This window comes from Erpetoichthys calabaricus, chromosome 6 (genome assembly GCF_900747795.2).
Source record: "Erpetoichthys calabaricus chromosome 6, fErpCal1.3, whole genome shotgun sequence".
Lineage (NCBI taxonomy): Eukaryota > Metazoa > Chordata > Cladistia > Polypteriformes > Polypteridae > Erpetoichthys > Erpetoichthys calabaricus.
In genome coordinates this window covers 150,555,256-150,576,945 of record NC_041399.2, presented here as the reverse complement: position 1 = coordinate 150,576,945, position 21,690 = coordinate 150,555,256, and the positions used below count along the sequence as shown (strand labels likewise).

At 41.0% G+C, this 21,690-nt stretch overlaps 1 protein-coding gene across 1 annotated transcript in view; it reads right to left on the bottom strand.

The window, feature by feature from the left end:
- The window catches only part of gmds (GDP-mannose 4,6-dehydratase), a 479,963-nt gene that overhangs the window by 240,906 nt on the left and 217,367 nt on the right, over positions 1–21,690 (bottom strand). Inside the window, exon 4 of the mRNA XM_051928781.1 lies at positions 2,268–2,377. Within this exon, the coding sequence (XP_051784741.1) occupies positions 2,268–2,377 (110 nt within the window). The remainder of the gene's footprint in view (positions 1–2,267; positions 2,378–21,690) is intronic.

Here is a 21,690-nt window from a genome sequence, read left to right as displayed (position 1 = left end):
TCTATCGTTTCCACAACTCCTTTGTGATACAGGAACAGCATGTATTTCTTAATGTTCATTGAATAGATGCTTTTTTAACCTAAAACAAAAACTAAACTGAAAAGTTTCTCTCGAAATAATAAAAAGAAATGGTCAAACATTCAACAGAAAATAAAATCATGTTTGAAAATAATATAGGAATAAAAATTAGTTTTAAAAATGAAACAAAATTACCTTGCTTTACTATTATCAGCACTTTACTTAACTCTGATTTTTCTGTAAAATGTTACTTGCCTATCCATCACTTAAGAAAATCAGCTACTGTAGTATAGCTCTAGACATATATATAAAAAACATCTGTAGATTAATAAACTACAGTTTATAAAACATTGCAAAACACAGTAATAATTTTCACAAATTACAGTATTATCAAAATGAAAGGATATTCAACTGTGTTCTAAAAACATTACTGTGTTTAGTATTTAGTATTCATTATCTTTTTCATCAAATCTAACAAAAATGTCTACACCAAAAATGTCAGTTTTTAAGATCTTTTAAGATTGCACTACTGTTTTGAAATGTATTCATTACATTAATAACTTAATAACAGGCTATATAAAATTGCCAGAACCAAATGAATTCTACACAGGATTTCTTTTGGTAACTAAGAACAAACTAAAATCATCAAAAAAAGGCCACTATAGCAATCTACTGAAGGACTTAAGAGTTCTCATTTAAATAAAGAACAACTTCTTTCCCATGTTATGGTATCATCCATACTGAACGTACATATTAAGTGTTAAAATGACTGACAACAGTAACATTTAAGAAGTGCACACTTTCTACAAAATGAAGTTGTGCTTGAACCTTCTTAAACTTTACAGTAAATGCTTTCACCATGCAGATCAGCACATATAAATACAATAAATATTTATACTTTAAAATTTTTCTAATAAGAATCTTAGACAATGAAGCTTCTGCTCAACTAACATACATAAAAAAGTAAAGGGTAATTTCAGTTTCATATATTATGCAATGAATAGGCTCAGTATGCACAGATTGATTTTCTGCATGGCTTGTTATTACTAGGTTGCTGTTAAAATTTCTTTCTTAGACTTTGTTAAGACTTGCATTTAAAAATTAGGAAATTATGAAATGTCATTAAATATGAATTACTAACATATGCTAACATGTTTTAAAAAACTAAGCTATCGATAAAAAAATCATAGATGAATATTAAAAGTGTAAACAAAAAGGTGATATTTATGTTTCAGTGCAAAAGAAATAAAAAGCTTCCGATTTCAGACAGGGTGGCACGGTGGCACAGTAGGTAGCGCTGCTGCCTCGCAGTTAGGAGACCAGGGTTCGCTTCCCAGGTCCTCTCTGCGTGGAGTTTGCATGTTCTCCCCATGTCTGCGTGGGTTTCCTACGGGTACTCCAGTTTCCTCCCACAGTCCAAAGACATGCAGGTTAGGTGCATTGGCGATTCTAAATTGTCCCTGGTGTATGCTTGGTGTGTGTGTGTGTGTGTGTGTGTGTGCGCGCGTGCCCTGCGGTGGGCTGACGTCCTGCCTGGGATTTGTTTCCTGCCTTGCGCCCGTGACCCTGTAGTTAGGATATAGCTGGTTGGATAATGGATGGATGGATGGACGATTTCAGACATGCCTAAGAAAACATGCTTGTGAAATGTAAATGCTGTATGTAAAAAATAAATCATTCTTAGTCTAAACTTGGAAAGTTAATAGAGTTCAGCTAGTGCTAAAATGGCAGACATGTGTTCCATCATTGGTCTGTTGGCAGCCTTCTTATTCTGGCATTTGTTCATTCTCCACAGCTTTCTATATCCTACTTCTCCCATGACACAAAACTGCCCAGTATGCTCCCTCCCACCTCATTAATGTGTTTTCCTCTCACAGGCACTTGTAACATAAACCCCAGCTATGTATTTATAGAAGTATAATGCCATATAAAGAATGTTTCAGTCTGAAAAACATCAGGAGCACAAGAAACACAGCAAATTCAGTCAACCTGTCAAATCCGGCCTGCAAGTTTCCCAGATTTCATCAACCCTTAATTTTTTTTTTAATTATTGCTACAGTTTTCCCAGGATGTTGTTTATAATATAATTCTGTTCACAATTATACTTTACTGCAAATGCAAACTGCTTTTTGTAAATAAAAAACATTTTACACTAATAACCAACAAACACAAAATTGCATCTTTTCTGTAATTCATCATTTTAGAAGAAAACCACTATGGATTCAGTGATTTTCTGAATTGTCCCTTACCTTAACATGGCTCTGTGCTCCAAGATTATAAATCTCTGAAGGTTTAACTTCATTAATAATCTTGACCAAGCAAGTGCTGTCTGTAAGATCACCATAATGTAGCTTCATATCTGTAAATAATCAAAAAATATAATAACAAAAAGAATGATATAAAAAGGATATTCACTAAAGTAAATTAAATGGATTGTTGCTCAATGTACCAACTTATGAAAGTATACATAATACAATATATATAACTGAAAACAGAAGTTTAAATTTGCTACTATAACAATAGTGGGGAAAAATTAAATGCCAAATAAAACATAACATTCAAAACATCTAACTGTGCAAGCATTGGGACACAATGATCTCTCTGGCCCACTGGCCCAATGATCTACCATATCAACTTAACACACACATCTTTGGGAATGTGAGATGAAAACTGAGTACCCTGAGAAAAATTGGCCTAGAATGTGCATACTTATTCAAAAGCAATGTTTGCAATATAAGATATGAACCCAGAATAGTGAATACATAGCGCTATCCATCACACTACCAATGCCTAGAAATGGACAGTATGAGTTAGTTATTCTGTTGCATTCTTGATTTATCCTTATAGTCATACATGACCCTTATAGTTAATCATTTAATTTAATTATTAAAAATTCCTGTTTTCCCTTCACAAAGCCACTTGATAGTTGTGTTTCATAAATAAAAACTAACCTAGCCTTAGAAGTAGAAGAGCCAAGGAGGCATTGAACTTTAAACAGTAAATGCACTTAAAAAAGATGAGATACAAGGGTGTTCACTACTCTTGTCTTGTGATACTCTAGTTTCTCAAAAAGGTCTGGTCTCTGTTTAGTACTGGAAAAGTGCTATTGCAGGCAAATCTCACATTACATCAATTATTGGATATAATGGATAATATATCAAACATCAGCAAAGCACTTTCAGTCATGGAAGATCATGTAAGCTTAAAGTTGTCACTGAAAACCAGTCACTTAACCATGGCTGTAGCTTAACTCTTTGGTCAAATACTATTTTCTAGCATTGTTATACCATGGAAGACCCAAAGAGTGTCTGATTTAAAGAGAACATGCCGTAGAGCTGAGCGTAAATGGAGGAAGACTAAACTAACTATTAACTATGAAATATTAAAAGTTAAAATAACAGAATACAATAACACAGTCCGTCTTGAGAGGCACTGCTATTTCTCTAAGACTATAAATAACAATGCTAGTAATCCCAGAGTCTTATTTTCGACGATTGATCGTCTGTTAAACCCAGGTAACTCAAAGGAATGCCTCCGAAGTACTTCCAGTAAAACCTGTGAGGCTATCGCTGTATTTTTCAATCAAAAAATTAATGATATTAGAATTAACATAGTATATCTCCCCAACACTAAGGATCATCCTAAACCCCAGTATTCCGTAATAAACAAATTAAATTCTTTCACTAGGATAGATTTACCTGATTTACATAAAATAATTTCTCAAATGAAACCCTCCACCTGTGCCCTTGACCCAATACCAACAAAATTTTTCAAAGAAGTATCGGGCGTGCTAATTGATAATGTTCTTGACATAGTAAATTCGTCATTAGATACGGGGGTCTTCCCAGACTGTCTTAAGACTGCTGTAGTTAAACCCCTACTTAAGAAAAATAATCTCGACCCCTCTGCTCTTGAAAATTATAGACCCATCTCTAACCTGCCTTTCTTAAGTAAAATTCTAGAGAAGGCAGTCATTATGCAGTTAAATGAGCACCTCAATAAACATGCTATTCTTGATAAATTTCAGTCAGGTTTTAGAACAAATCACAGCACAGAAACTGCACTCGTTAAAGTAGTAAATGACTTGCGGGTAAATGCAGACAGAGGCCATTTATCTGTTCTCATCCTCTTAGATCTGAGTGCTGCATTTGACACCATTGATCATCATATTCTTAAGAATCGCCTTAGTCAATGGGTGGGCCTCTCTGGCAGCGTCTTAAATTGGTTTGAATCCTACCTGGCAGGGAGAAAATTCTTTGTTAGTTGTGGTAATTATAATTCAAAGACACATGATATCCTATATGGTGATCCACAAGGCTCTATCCTGGGTCCGCTGCTCTTCTCAATCTACATGCTTCCATTAGGTCAGATTATCTCGGGACATAACGTGAGCTACCACAGCTATGCTGATGACACACAGCTGTATTTATCAATAGCACCCGATGACCCCGAATCTCTTGATTCGCTAACACAATGTCTAACCTGTATCTCAGAATGGATGAATAGTAACTTTATCAAATTAAATAAAGAGAAAACCAAAATCTTAGTGATTGGAAATAATGGATACAATGAGGCTATTAGAAATAAACTGGATGCATTAGGATTAAAAGTCAAAACGGAGGTAAAAAGCTTAGGGGTAACCATTGACTGTAATCTGAATTTTAAATCACATATTAATCAGATCACTAGGACAGCATTTTTTCACTTAAGACACATAGCAAAAGTTTGACCTCTTACATCATCGAAAGATGCAGAGAAATTAGTTCACGCGTTTGTTTTCAGTCGACTAGATTACTGTAACACACTCCTCTCAGGACTACCCAAAAAAGACATAAATCGTTTGCAACTAGTGCAGAATGCAGCTGCTAGAATCCTTACCAGGAAAAGAAAATCCGAACACATTTCTCCAGTTTTGATGTCACTACACTGGTTACCTGTGTCATTCAGAATTGACTTTAAAATTCTGCTTATGGTTTATAAAGCCTTAAATAATCTCGCTCCATCTTATATATCGGAATGTCTGACACCTTATATTCCAAATCGTAACCTCAGATCCTCAACTGAGTGTCTCCTTAGAATTCCAAGAGCAAAACTTAAAAGAAGTGGTGAGGCGGCCTTCTGCTGTTATGCACCTAAAATCTGGAATAGCCTGCCAGTAGGAATTCGCCAGGCTAATACAGTGGAGCACTTTAAAAAAACTGCTGAAAACACATTATTTTAACATGGCTTTCTCATAACTTCACTGTAATTTAATCCTGATACTCTGTATATCCAATTCATTATAACTATTCATTCAAAATCTGTACTAACCCCTACTCTCTCTTCTGTTTCCTTGACTGGTGTCCTTTTGGTGGTGGCTTGCGCCACCACCATCTACCCAAAGCTCCATGATGTTCCAACAATGATGGATGGATTAAAAGCCAGAAGTCTGTATGACCATCAGCATCAAGTGACTCCGTCAGAACCCTAACTACAAAGAGGACTATTTTCATTTATGTTAGGTAGAATGCCCAGGGGGGACTGGGCGGTCTCGTGGCCTGGAACCCCTACAGATTTTATTTTTTTCTCCAGCCATCTGGAGTTTTTTTTTTGTTTTTTCTGTCCACCCTGGCCATCGGACCTTACTCCTTTTCTATGTTAACTAATGTTATCTTATTTTAATTTTGTATTTTGTCTTTTATTTTTCTTTTCTTCATTATGTAAAGCACTTTGAGCTACTTTTTGTATGAAAATGTGCTATATAAATAAATGTTGTTGTTGTTGTTGTTATTTTTCCTATATGATTCTGTCATTAAAAGAATAAGGTTTATTTTGTAATACAAAGCAACAACACATTAGGCATCTATCCATTTTCTGTACTGCTCAGGACAAAGTGCTAAACAGGACATTTGTCCATCTCAGAGCACATACACACACGCGCGGCCAATCCAGCTGGCCAAAGCATATATGACAGGGAACTCTCAGTACTATTATAAAACACCCCAAATAGAAGTACACAATGAATCACCAACAATGTGAATTAAAGTCCAGTGCCTGAACTACACTGCCTAGCAACAGGAATCATGTTTATTTATTTATTTTTTATTGTATTGATTTTATTAAAATCAAATAACATTCCATACACATAACTCAAGTTTTACAAAAAAAAAAAAAAAAGGTTTGAAACAAATCAACCCAGAATCAGAGCTAGGCAAGCAGTGTAAAACTTTATGCTAGTAAAAATAAGTGAATAGATAAATTAATAAATGAATAAAGATAAATGGAGTAAAAGAGGGGAGAGAACCTGCTTCCTCAATTTAAATGCTTATTCTAAAATGTTATTGATTAGATCCTGCCAGGTTTTGAAAAAGTTTTGTACAGATCCACCAGGAATCCTATTTAGACAATTCACCTCAGAAACCTTAGTGTAATTAGTTAGCTGATACAGTACATGTCTGTATCGTCAGATGGACCTTATACAGGGCACCGTAAAAGTTATTTTTAAAAAAGGGATTCAACCACCTATAAGTGCGCTAAACCACTACATTTAACCAGTCATGAGTATCAATCATCCTCAATATTGACAGATCTTTCTCCACAGAAACTTATCATTCTCATTTCTGCCACATTTAATTTCTTCTCCTGTGCTTGTTTTACTATCCATATCTCAGCTCCATAGATACTGTAACTGCTCGACTTACCATGGTCTTAAAAACCTTACCCTTAACCTTTGCCTTTATTCTTCAATCGTACAATACTCCTGATACCTTCTACCAATTGTTCCAGCCACGCTGCACACTGTGGGTTATCTCTGTATCTAATTCTCCATCTTGGGATACCACTGATCCTAGATATTTAAACATATCCAGTCTTTTCACTAGCTCTCCCTGCAGGCTAACATCTGAATTCTGATTATCATTAAATCTCAGATATTCTATCATCTTATTATTTATCTTCGATCCTCTATTTTCAAAAGCCCTTCTCAGTTCTTCCACCTTCCCTCTCCACTTCTTCCTTTCTAGTGCTACAGAAAGCAATTCCATCAGCAAAAAGCATGGACCAGGGGATTGACCTTTTATCTCATGAGTCAACTTGTCCACAGACCTGGAACAGACCTGCTCTAACTGGAATCTTATCAGTTACCCCAACACTGCTTTTAACCCACATCCTCAATCCCTCATACTTATCCTGGACAACCCCCACATACTGTACTTCTCTGATACTCCTTTCTTTCACATGCACTTCCTCATATACACTAATGAAAAAAATACATAATTTAAATAATATTCTTACATAAAAAACAACATTGTATAAAATAAGAGACAAAAATGCCGGTCCTTTTCAAAAGATTTAACAGAAAACTTACTAGGCAAAATATTTATGAATGGGGACAAATTAATCATTTTGCAGAAAAAAACTACAGCTTTTGAAGTATAACACACATTCCTCTAACATATGCATACATTAAAAGCTGAAAATCCTAAAAACGTGGATCTTTTGGTAATTCAGGTTTTGTGGATGTGTGTAAAAGTCAAATGTTGTAACTATGAATTCTTTATCTTATAAAAAGGATCCCAAATATGTTTAAATAACTATGATGTTGACATTGTCTCAGAATTCAGCTTAGTATGAGAAGCTGTTAAATGTGTCAAGTACACTCAGACTAATGGTTAAATATATAACTTTAAAACAAAAATGGCTGTGTGTGTTTCTGCTATTTACTGCAGGTCACTAATCAGTTTTCATATGCACACCTTTACTCTCTAATTGCAATATTGAAAAGAGTGATACTCTATAGTAGGGTCACCAACTCCGGTCCTGGAGGACCACCGTGGCTGCAGGTTTTCATTCTAACCCTTTTCTTAATGAGTGACCTGTTTTTGCTGCTAATTAACTTCTTTTGAACTACTTTTAATTGACTTGCTCTTGAAGACTCAGGCTCCTTAATTGTTTCTTTTTCCTTAATTAGCAGCTAAACAATAATGAGATACAAAATGAGCCAAAATAACTGGTGTCCATCATAAAATATCTAAAAATAAAGAAAGGTGAAGGTCTCGGGAATGTTGATCTGCTCAGGTCCACAAAACATTTTATCAGTGCTCTCAGAAAAAAGAAAATCAACAGTTTCATTAGTGTCTGCTAATGCACCAAGAGAGCAGCAACAAGCCATGGAATTAAAGAACGGTTTTAATTAATGACAAGACTCGGCGCCTAATTAAGGAACTGGTTGGAGTGAAATTGGTTGGAGTTTGAGGCCCTGACTTAGTTGGTCTTCTCTTTGCTCCCTCACTTCATATTTCATTTCTGTTTGGGTGCCATTTAAGGAAAGAAATGAAGCAATTCAGAGGAATGATGAAGAAATTCAGGGGGAACAAATCTTAAAAGAGAAGTCAATTAAAATAAATTAACAAGAAGTTAATTAGCAGCATAAACACGGCAGTCATTAAAAAAAGGGTTAGAATGAAAACCTGCAGAAACGGTGGTCCTCCAGGACCGGAGTTGGCGATTCCTGCTGTATAGTTTCTGCATGTTATAACTAATACAATGGATTTTTGAATTTATTGTGAAGAATACCGTAAAGACTAACTGTTGTTTGAACAAACAGTAAAAGTTAAATTAAAAAAAATAAATCCTTAACAATTTTTCCTTAGCTGTATTGGTATAATTTTCCAAAATTGTTGCCTTTAGAAATATTATGGGTGAAAATAACATTTTATAGTCCATTTACAGTTTTTCTCAATCACTTACACACTATTACCACATTTATTAACTAAAAATTCCAAACAATACCGCCATCTACCAAAATACAAACTCATTCCCTGAAATTATAACCACCATTCCCCTAGTTCGACACATTACTCAGATTCGTTTCACTTTTCATGCAAAACCTTACACACAAATTTTCATGTATTGGCTCCACTATTTGCTCATTTTAACATTATTCCCCTATTTTGACACATGACTCAGGTTCGTTTCACTTTTTGTGCAAAACTCTACACACAAGTTTCTTTATGCATCATTGGTTTCACAACATGCTCATTTAGAAAGCACTGGCTTCAATATCAACACGTTAGCAGAGCTGGAACACATTTAACACACAATTACCCAGGTGTAAACACTACATGTCAAAATTGTTCACACATTATTCAAAGTTAGGATAGACAGATAAAAGGGTCGTGGGTCAGTTCACTTGTTTTTGGACAATGAATCAATCACCACAGGAAGAAAGAGAAAAAGGACACAGGATGGGAAGTGAAAGAGGACAATAAAGAATGATAGCAAGAACAAGGAGACAAATAGTTTCAAATGAGATTTGTGCTACTTTTGTTGGCCACGTCCTTGACTGTAGTACTGTACAGCACTATATAGTGTAGAACAAACTGTATTTATGGTCTCCCTTCCCTTTTTTCTTACTCTAGAAATGTGTTTCAGAGTAGTCATTTACTGTAGTGTGTGTCATCTTTTGTAGAGAATCTTTAAAACTAAAGCAAGACACACTGCTTACGAGCTCATCTTTGTTCACGAGGCAGGCTTCAACCTCACTAAAAGGAGGAGGAGTGGGAGGAACATAATTAGAAAATGGGCTGTTGTGAATGTCCCTGGCCAATGAGAGGGGAATGTGTACCACTATCAGCCACTGAGGGGTCCTCCATCGACAAGCCATCCTTCTACTGGCTTTCCTCGATGGTCTCTGAGATCATGTACACCAACTTCACCAGAAAGAGCCAGCACAACCAGAGCAGCCATGCTACATTGTATTTTGGGACAATGTAGGTTTCCACCAGGCTGCTCTGGTTTGTGACTGGTTCACCAGCAACATCTTTCTGCCTGCATATTCTCCATTCCTAAAACCTACAGAAACGTTTTTTCAACATGGCGGTGAAAAGTCTACAGCCAAGACCACTACATTCTTGTTCACCTCCTCCTCCAGGCCATGGAGTAAGCTTGTTTAGACATTACAGTTGAAGCTTGTCAGGGACGGATAAGGCATGCAAGGGTTTTTTCCCCCTCTGCATAACCAGGGCTTCATATTGCATGTGATGTTGATGAGATTCTCTGGCCTGACCCCAACCAGAGGAGGAATGCTGCAGCTGAACAGAATTTTGTTTTTCCTTCGAATTTTTTATGTACCGTGTTATACATTAAAGGATACAATTTTGTAGAAAATTTCTACATTTGCTGTGTTTATAGTGTTCATTATATAAAGATATTAGGGGGGGATAAGTAACAGTGCTCATTGCAGTAACAGGTTTTAACAGTAGGGTTCTGAAATTATCTCAGTATGGTGTAAGGTTATGTTGTAGTGTATTTGTTTTTGGGGGCTTTTGTGTGATGTCTGAAGGCAAACTTTGATTCTGATATAAGATTACATGGTTTTGTGTAAAGAGTTTGGTTTTGACCTGGAAGTTTAAAGTTTACGGAGTTGAGTTTGCAATTATGAAATTATGTTTAGAGTTTTGGGAAATGGAGCTTAGTTAGTTCCGGCGCCGCCGAGAGTGGCAGCCTTTTCAGCAGCTCCGTGTATGACTGTATGTGTATGTGTACTTTTCTACTTTTATTTTTCTATTTTTATTTATTGATCACTCCTATCACTTTATTTTATGTGGATTCGTTCCCTGGAAACACTTACTTTTACAACGTGGGCATGGATTTTTACACGCCGAGACTCGTCTATTCAAGTACTCAACTTCGAGCGCTGAGAACAAATGCCAGTGCCGGTGTGGTTCCCTACTTACCCGACGAGGTAAGAAGAAGGCGGTATCATGGCAGCAGAGCCGGCACTAAGCTAAAAATGAGGCGGCTTGCGAGAAAGTGGAGTTTTAAGCCTTCTGTGATTCTGGGAAATGTGAACTCAATCTCAAATAAGATCGACGAACTGGCTGCGTTGGTGAAAAATGTCAGAACCTACAGAGAATGCAGTTTGTTGTGTTTTTGTGAAACGTGGCTAACTACGAAAGGACAGAGCCGGTTATACTTCCTTAGAAGGCTGGCGTCCTTCAACATCTGCAATAAGATGCTGCAGATGTTCTATCAGACGGTTGTGGCGAGTGCCCTCTTCTATGCAGTGGTGTGCTGGGGAGGCAGCATTAAGAAGAAAGACGTCTCATGCCTGGACAAACTGGTGAGGAAGGCAGTCTCTATTGTTGGCATGGAGCTGGACAGTTTGACATCTGTGGCAGAGTAACGAGTGCTCAGCAGGCTCCTATCAATTATGGAAAATCCACTGCATCCACTAAACAGTGTCATCTCCAGACAGAAGAGCAGCTTCAGCAACAGACTGCTGTCACTGTCCTGCTCCACTGATAGACTGAGAAGATCGTTCCTCCCCCAAACTATGCGACTCTTCAATTCCACCCCTTTGGGGGGGGGGGTAAACATTAACATTATACAAAGAAATTGTCTGTTTTTTACCTGCATTATTATCAATCTTTAATTTAATATTGTTTTTTTTGTATCAGTAAGGTGCTGCTGGAGTATGTGAATTTCCCCTTGGGATTAATAAAGTATCTATCTATCTATCTATTTTCAAAAAAAGCAAAAAGCAATCAAGAAAAACTATAAACTTTTATAAAAAAATTAAAAAAATAAAAATTACTAGTAGCCTGCCATAAGATATTCTGATTAAAGATAACTAAGGACCTCTAACACCAGTCTCTCTTTGACAACTTTCACTTCTGCCTCCTACTCCAAGTTCAATGAGCACTAAGGCATAAGGCAATTTTAAACCCAATCACAACTCATTCACTTTTAAGGGCACAGATAGGTCTTTTTGGTGCCAGGCACCATAGGCTACAACTTACTCTAGCACCCTCTAGTATCTTTGCACCCCATTAGCAGTGCTTAAAGGGAATTTTTAACAAACTGTCTTCAAGCTGTGTGCATTCCAACTCTTTGTTGTTCTTTTTTGGTTGCAGCAAGATTCCACCTGGCCTTACTGAAAATGTATATTTCCACTAGCCTCCTGGGAACCTCATACAATCTAACTCTTGGAGGGTTGTGCACCTTTAGTATGCTGAATGTTAGCTGCCTTCACCAGTCCCAAGAAGGGGAATAATACCTGATCTTTGGAGCCAGGATACAATCAAGAATTTTCAGCAGAATGAAGAATAATATACAGTATAATCATTGTGATGGTATTTTAAAAACTGTGTAATCTAGTAATTATTCCAATCAGGAAAAAAGTGTCTAAAAGAAATTCTGATGATCAAAAATAATACTATTCATTTAAATCAATGACAAAGATTAGGGGATGGACAAGGAAAAACACAAGCAAAAAATTAACACTAACAATTGATATATGTAAAAGGAAAAAAAATTGCAGTCCAATCAGTGCTGTCTTTTACATGTTTTGCACCATCTATCACACGGGTGTCGAACTCCAGGCCTGGAGGGTCGCAGTAGCTGCAGGTTTTCATTCTAACCATCTTCTTCATTAGTGACCAGTTTTTCCTGCTAATTAATTTATTTTGCTTTAGTTTTAATTAACTTGACTCAGGCCCCTTAGTTGTCTCTTTTTTTAAGTAGCAGCCAAACAATAATGAGACACAAAATGAGCCGCCACACGACCAGCTCACCTGTGCCCATCACACAATATCTGAAAATAAAGAAAAGTGAAGGTCTCGGTAAGGTTGATCTCTCGGGTCACCAAAACATTTTGACGAACAAAAAAATCAACAGTTTTGGAAATGTCTATTGCGGCAGAATGAGAGCAGCAACAGGCCACAAAATTAAATAACGGGCTTAATTAACAGCAAGAATCAGCTTCTCATAAATAGATTGGTCGGAGTGAAATTGGTTGGAGTTTGAAATCCCAATTTAGCTGCTCATCTGTTGTAGCTCATTTCTGTTTGGCTGCCATTTCATGAAGAAATTAATCAATTCAGAGGACTGAATCCTTAAAAACAGGGCTATTAAAATGAAGGGAAAAGGAGTTAATTAACAGTGAAAACTGGTCACTGATTAGGAATAAAAACCTACAGCCACTGTGGCCCTCCAGGCCTGGAGTTTAACACCCCTGATCTATCAGCTTGCTGTCTTATTCACTTTGACCTCTTCTCTCTCGAGTCCTCCAAAACATATATTTATTGGTTTTAAAACCTTTGCCACTCACATACTAAAATTTCTGGATTACTATCAGAATTACTTCTGGAACTTGATGTTGTCCTCCAAACCTTCAAGGCTCCCAAGTCACAGTTTACTCTGGTGGACTTTGATATCACTGCGTCCTTCAGTCATCATCTGCATTTTCTGTATAAGCTATTTCTTAATTGCTTCCTGTTGGGTTTACCTACTACATTCTACAGTAGATCCTACAGGAATAATATAGGCTTCCTGCCAAACTGCTTTCCTGAGGTACTTCACTAGAATGTAAGGAACCTACCACCTTGTCTGTCCTGCACCTGTCTAATTATAAATGTATGCTTCTCTCTAGACAATACCTCTTTCAGGCCTTTCCACATCTGTTAGAGCCTCATATGTCTTTTTGCCCAGAACACCACATTTCCAGCTGCCAATTGCCCTCACATACAGTATGAAGTAAAGAAATGTTTTCTCCAAAGTTACCATACATTAGAAAGACATAATACTAAAACTGTAACGACTGCGGTCAGGTTCCCCAAAAAAAGCAATAAAGAGAATAAGAGGCTACATTCATGAGACAGGACATTAAATGTTCTTTGATAAAGTACAGGCTACAGCAAAAGCAACTGTGCAGGGTCAAGTAGAATCTAAACCAAAAAATGTGATTCAATTCATCCATACGCATAAAACAAGAACCAGCTCTGGACATTACGCCATTGCACAAACCCATCCATCCATCCATCCATTGTCTCCCGCTTATCCGAGGTCAGGTCGCGGGGGCAGCAGCTTGAGCAGAGATGCCCAGACTTCCCTCTCCCCAGCCACTTCTTCTAGCTCTTCCGGGAGAATCCCAAGGCGTTCCCAGGCCAGTCGAGAGACATAGTCCCTCCAGCGTGTCCTGGGTCTTCCCCGGGGCCTCCTCCCGGTTGGACGTGCCTGGAACACCTCACCAGGAAGGCGTCCAGGAGGCATCCTGATCAGATGCCCGAGCCACCTCATCTGACTCCTCTCGATGCGGAGGAGCAGCGGCTCTACTCTGAGCCCCTCCCGGATGACTGAGCTTCTCACCCTATCTTTAAGGGAAAGCCCAGACACCCTGCGGAGGAAACTCATTTCAGCCGCTTGTATTCGCGATCTCGTTCTTTCGGTCACTACCCATAGCTCATGACCATAGGTGAGGGTAGGAACATAGATCGACTGGTAAATTGAGAGCTTCGCCTTGCGGCTCAGCTCCTTTTTCACCACGACAGACCGATGCAACGCCCGCATTACTGCGGATGCCGCACTGATCCGCCTGTCGATCTCACGCTCCATTCTTCCCTCACTCGTGAACAAGACCCCGAGATACTTGAACTCCTCCACTTGGGGCAGGATCTCGCTACCAACCCTGAGAGGGCACTCCACCCTTTTCCGGTTGAGGACCATGGTCTCGGATTTGGAGGTGCCGATTCTCATCCCAGCCGCTTCACACTCGGCTGCGAACCGATCCAGAGAGAGCTGAAGATCACGGCCTGATGAAGCAAACAGGACAACATCATCTGCAAAAAGCAGTGACCCAATCCTGAGCCGACCAAACCGGACCCCCTCAACACCCTGGCTGCGCCTAGAAATTCTGTCCATAAAAGTTATGAACAGAATCGGTGACAAAGGGCAGCCCTGGCGGAGTCCAACTCTCACTGGAAACGGGTTCGACTTACTGCCGGCAATGCGGACCAAGCTCTGGCACTGATCGTACAGGGACTGAACAGCCCTTATCAGGGGGGCCGGTACCCCATACTCTCGGAGTACCCCCCACAGGATTCCCCGAGGGACACGGTCGAATGCTTTTTCTAAGTCCACAAAACACATGTAGACTGGTTGGGCAAACTCCCATGCACCCTCCAGGACCCTGCTAAGGGTATAGAGCTGGTCCACTGTTCCGCGACCAGGACGAAAACCACACTGTTCCTCCTGAATCCGAGGCTTGACTATCCGACGGACCCTCCTCTCCAGGACCCCTGAATAGACTTTTCCAGGGAGGCTGAGGAGTGTGATCCCTCTGTAGTTGGAACACACCCTCCGATCCCCCTTCTTAAAGAGGGGGACCACCACCCCGGTCTGCCAATCCAGAGGCACTGTCCCTGATGTCCATGCGATGTTGCAGAGGCGTGTCAGCCAAGACAGTCCTACAACATCCAGAGCCTTTAGGAACTCCGGGCGTATCTCATCCACCCCCGGGGCCCTGCCACCAAGGAGTTTTTTGACCACCTCGGTGACCTCAGTCCCAGAGATGGGGGAGCCCACCTCTGAGTCCCCAGGCTCTGCTTCCTCATTGGAAGGCATGTTAATGGGATTGAGGAGGTCTTCGAAGTATTCCCCCCACCGACCCACAACGTCCTGAGTCGAGGTCAGCAGCGCACCATCCCCACCATATACAGTGTTGACACTGCACTGCTTCCCCTTCCTGAGACGCCGGATGGTGGACCAGAATCTCCTCGAAGCCGTCCGAAAGTCATTCTCCATGGCCTCCCCAAACTCCTCCCACGCCCGAGTTTTTGCCTCAGCAACCACCAAAGCCGCATTCCGCTTGGCCTGCCGGTACCTATCAGCTGCCTCCGGGGTCCCACAGGACAAAAGGGTCCTGTAGGACTCCTTCTTCAGCTTGACGGCATCCTTCACCGCCGGTGTCCACCAGCGGGTTCGGGGATTGCCGCCACGACAGGCACCGACCACCTTACGGCCACAGCTCCGGTCAGCTGCCTCAACAATAGAGGCACGGAACATGGCCCATTCGGACTCAATGTCCCCCACCTCCCTCGGGATGTGGTCGAAGTTCTGCCGGAGGTGGGAGTTGAAGCTACTTCTGACAGGGGGCTCTGCCAGACGTTCCCAGCAGACCCTCACAACACGTTTGGGCCTACCACGCCTGACCGGCATCCTCCCCCACCATCGAAGCCAACTCACCACCAGGTGGTGATTAGTTGACAGCTCCGCCCCTCTCTTCACCCGAGTGTCCAAGACATGTGGCCGCAAGTCCGACGACACGACCACAAAGTCGATCATCGAACTGAGGCCTAGGGTGTCCTGGTGCCAAGTGCACATATGAACACCCCTATGCTTGAACATGGTGTTCGTTATGGACAATCCGTGACGAGCACAGAAGTCCAATAACAAAACACCGCTCGGGTTCAGATCAGGGGGGGCCATTCCTCCCAATCACGCCCTTCCAGGTCTCACTGTCATTGCCCACGTGAGCATTGAAGTCTCCCAGCAGAACGAGGGAGTCCCCAGAAGGTATGCCCTCTAGCACCCCCTCCAGGGACTCCAAAAAGGGTGGGTACTCCGAACTGCTGTTCGGTGCATACGCACAAACAACAGTTAGGACCCGTCCCCCCACCCGAAGGCGAAGGGAGGCTACCCTCTCGTCCACCGGGGTAAACCCCAATGTACAGGCTCCAAGTTGGGGGGCAATAAGTATACCCACACCTGCTCGGCGCCTCTCACCGGGGGCAACTCCAGAGTGGTAGAGAGTCCAGCCCCTCTCAAGGAGATTGGTTCCAGAGTCCAAGCTGTGCGTCGAGGTGAGCCCAACTATATCTAGCCGGAACCTCTCAACTTCGCGCACTAGCTCAGGCTCCTTCCCCTTCAGAGAGGTGACATTCCACGTCCCAAGAGCCAGTTTCTGTAGCCGAGGGTCGGACCGCCAAGGTCCCCGCCTTCGGCCACCACCCAACTCACACTGCACCCGACCTCCTTGGCCCCTCCCATAGGTGGTGAGCCCATGGGAAGGGGGACCCACGTTGCCTCTTCGGGCTGTGCCCGGCCGAGCCCCATGGGTGCAGGCCCGGCCACCAGGCGCTTGCCATCGAGCCCCACCTCCAGGCCTGGCTCCAGAGTGGGGCCCCGGTGACTCGCGTCCGGGCAAGGGAAAACGCCGTCCAAAATGGGTTTTCTTCATAGGAGGTTTGTTTAACCGCTCTTTGTCTCATCCCTCACCTAGGACCAGTTTGCCTTGGGTGGCCCTACCAGGGGCATAAAGCCCCGGACAACAGAGCTCCTAGGATCATTGGGACACGCAAACCCCTCCACCACGATAAGGTGACGGTTAAAGGAGGGGATTGCACAAACCCTCATTCATTTATACGGGCCAATTCACAGTCACCAGTGAATATAGCCTGCATGTCTTTAACATCTCTGCTGAAAGGCAGGGACCCTGAAGAAAACCCCATACAAAGACAAAGAGGAATGTGCAAACTGTGAGTGACAGTGACTTGAACTTGGATTAAAACCCAGTCTCCTGGAGCAATGAGGTGACAGTGCCAACTACTGAACCTACACAGCACCCTGTGGTGTTAATTAAATCCTAAAATATTGGTGTTTAAGTGTTTTTTTCTAAGCAAATTAAAGCTGTGTATTGCCAGTTCTACAAGAAAAATCTACAATGAAAGGACAATATGTAGGTTTATTTTATAAAACCTCCTCACCGAAAGCTTTATTGATTGTTTCATTGCATTAATTTATAGAAAAGACAAATATTTTGCTTTTGTAAGCTGACTGTCAATTTAAAATAACATGTAGCAGTACAGGGTGGCACAATAGCAGAGTGGTAGTGCTGCTGCCTCGCAAAAAAAGGTGCATGGCCCAGATGATCCCTGCATGGCACTTGGGTTTTCTCTAGATGCTCTGGTTTACTCCCACCTCCCAAAGACATGCAGGTCAGGTAGATTGGTGATACTAACTTGTGCTTGTGCACACCCTGTGATGGACTGATGCCCTGTCCATAGCAGATTAAAAAAACACTGAGTGCTTTAAGGAATACAAATTTAAAATGACATTAAAAAAAATCTAACAGTCTAACATACTTACTCTTTTAATTCATTTTTCAAAAATATATGAATTTAACACTCTGTACCTTGCTGTAAGCTGGTTTCCTAAGAAAGCTGCTGTGTAAAAATAAATTGAAATATAATTTACTTTTCAAAATGCTGTCAAGATGTGCTAGGCATAAGTGTTATAATAAGATGACGTTACAGATACATGGACTGAAGCATTTAACACCTTTAATAAAAAGTGACATAGAACCAAGATTAAATAACTACTTCTTTATCAGTTTAAATTTGTGCATGCCAGCACAGGAGTAGACAACACTATTCCTTTGCTCCATACTATCACAATCACACTGATAAAAGCTAAACTAATTGGGGAAATCAACTGTTAATGAATGAGGTTCCTTGTGAACAGACTATATATTTTTGAAATTCATCACCTGCTGCCAAAATATTTGGAAAGTCATTGCAGTGCACTCTTATATTGTCTGGTTTAGAAAAAGTTTTAAATTCCAAACAAAATGCTGCATTTTTCCCAGAAAGTTTCAAAATAAACCATATCTTAACCCCTTACTGCAAGTTCTGGAAGAGAGCACACAAAATATACCTCCATATTTCTTATTTATTAATTTGCACTACTGGGTTTATGTTTTATATTGACTTGATTTTGAAAGTGTTCTACAGCAATTTTCAGATTCAATTTACAAAGTTAAATATAGCTATGACAGTTTTACAAACACCAAAACTGAAGACTAATCTGCAAAATTTTAAAACACAAAAGGCCATGGCTTCCTCTTACCTGGAGATGGTGAAAACATAAATTCTGATAGAAATTCGCTTTTAAGCAAAATGATTATAACGTTTAAGTAAATGTAAAATTCTTGAAAGGTTATAAGTGAATTCTTACACTCTCAGTTTCTATAAATTGTCAAAATTTAGTATTTAGAATTTTATAGAGCTGTTCAAGACAAGGGAATGAGGTTTATAACATTTGATAGCCCTTGTCACACATGTGCGAGTAGGAGGCAGCTAAAGGGCTTGAGTAATTGTTATACTACACCAAACCAGGGGGTGGCGAGGTGCGCTGGCTGTCTCTCTTAGTTCCTTGCAGACCATTCTCGGGAAATCCCACCAGGTTGCGGCACCTCTGAAGACGTCAATACAATATATTGAAGGCTAATACAGTGGAGCACTTTAAAAAACTGCTGAAAACACATTACTTTAACATGGCCTTCTCATAACTTCACTGTAAATTAAATCCTGATACTCTGTATATCCAATTCATTATGATAACTTTTCATGGTAGCTCTAAAATCTGTACTAACCCCTACTCTCTCTTCTGTTTCCTTTTGCGGTTGCGCCACCACCATCTACTCAAAGTACCACGATGTTCCAACAAGGATGGATGGATTAAAAGCCAGAAGTCTGTATGACCATCAGCATCAAGTGACTCCGTGAGAACCCTAACTACAAAGAGGACTATTTCATTTATGTTAGGTAGAATGCCCAGAGGTGACTGGGTGGTCTCGTGGCCTGGAACCCCTACAGATTTTACTTTTTTCTCCAGCCTTCTGGAGTTTTTTTTTTGTTTTTTCTGTCCCCCCTGGCCATCGGACCTTACTCTTATTCTATGTTAACTAATGTCTTATTTTAATTTCTTATTTTGTCTTTTATTTTTCTTTTCTTCATTATGTAAAGCACTTTGAGCTACTTTTTGTATGAAAATGTGCTATATAAATAAATGTTGTTGTTGTTGTTGTCACTTTCGGTCCTGGTGCCTCTGAAGACATCACTTCTGGCCCCAGTACTTGGGATGACGTCACTTCTAGTCCCAGGGGGTTTGTGATGACGTCACTTCTGGAGCCAACCAACCAAAGACGTCATTTCCGGTTCCGGCATCAATGACGTCACTTCCTCCACCGGGTTTTAAAGCCGCCATCTTACCTCCTCATATTCAGTTCTGTTTTGGACTCAATATTGTGAACAACTCTTGAAACTTTAACCTTTTCAAGACAGGGCATATTATAAGGGTGGCTGCCCCAAACCTTTCTGACAGTGGCATAGTTGGTAGGATGATATGTTCCCAGAAGAAATCGGGACAGGACCTAAAACCAAACCAGGCGGGAAAGTACTGGGGCCGAGTTTCTGGGTGGGGAGTTCGTCTGGGGGTCAGGAGTAACTCTGTATAGCCTTTGATCCCTAAATATGAAACCAGGTTAGTACTGTACTTAACCACAGGGAGAGTATGGAAGAGACTCCCAGACGTGGACTGGTTCCTGGGGAGGAAACGAAGGGGGCTCATTATGTTCTCTCGGAGGAGAGAGCTGAGCCGCCCATTGGGGATGAGACCCTAAATAAATATGGTCTTTCCCCAGACCAGCAGGTAGAAAAATTACGAATCTGGGAATTCGACCCTGAAAAATCAACTAGGGAGCAAGCAGAGGCTATCTGGTCACAATGGCTACAGCTGTTTGAGCTGAACACTTTCCAAATAATGCAGCAGGTGGCCTGCTTCCTTATAATAAAGAGCCCTCCCACAAACTTTACTCAGCCAGTCTAGGGAGAATTCCACATCATGGAGGAGCTTATAAGGCTCATAGAAACAACAACTAAGCCAGCCTCGCAATCTGGGAGAGTGGAACGGTCCTCTAGTGCAGTGGTCCCCAACCTTCTTGACAGCAAGGACCACTTTATTATATGCAAATTTTTCCACGGACCGGTCGGGGGGGGGGGGGGGGCAGTTTTATACACAATTTACATAACATTTCTATTATTATTAAGTTATTAAGCAGTTCACATACGTTTGCAAAACGAGATTTTTCTTCTTTATTTGCATATAACAAAGACATATGCTTTGCATTTGCCATTCCAACAGATTGCACATCACAAACATTAACACTGTTATCGTTTTTTCATGTCTGCCGTTTCTATAGGAGGGTGATAATGAGTTAAATTCCAATGGATATTTTTCAAATGTTGACAAGCAATAAGCAAAAGGTATCACTGAAAACCACAGAAAACATCCATCCATCCATTTTCCAACCTGCTGAAACCGAACACAGGGTCACGGGGGTCTGCTGGAGCCAATCCCAGCCAACACAGGGCACAAGGCAGGAACCAATCCCGGGCAGGGTGCCAACCCACCGCAGGACACACACAAACACACCCACACACCAAGCAAACACTAGGGCCAATTCAGAAAACAAAAACAGCAAAAAAAAAAAAAAAACAGTACGAGGAAAGTTCGAAGAAAGAATTTTTTTTACAATATTTCTGTTTGGGGATCGTTGTGTAAATGTGTACAACTGAGATGTGACCACAGATCTAACTGCTCTGTGGATGATTCATTCAAGCATTTCAAGGTCACTTCGTTGTAATGAAAGCATCTGCTGAATGTACTTCGTAGTAACACGATTTCTATAGACTTGTATCATATGGGGAAACTGTCAGGACCATAAAATACTTTGTTGTAATACTCTCTCACCTCAGTCTCTCTCCTCTCTCTGCGCCGCTGCAAAGCCCCGTCCGCCAAGCGTTCTGAAAAGTCTGAGTGAGTCTCCGTTGCCGGCAGTTCTCTCGCGGCCCGGCTATCAGACGGCTGCGGCCCGGTAGTGGGTCGCGGACCGGTGGTTGGGGATCCCTGCTCTAGTGGACTCCGTGGGGATTACATCCCACAAACTAGGTCCCTTTCATATACACCAGAGCCTGTTCCGAAGTTCCAGGGCCGCTGGGCACGCAACCGGATAAGGAGGAATGCAGGTGGAGGGGGAGGGGTGGTTTATGTGCTCTTGCCAACCCCCTGACGCTA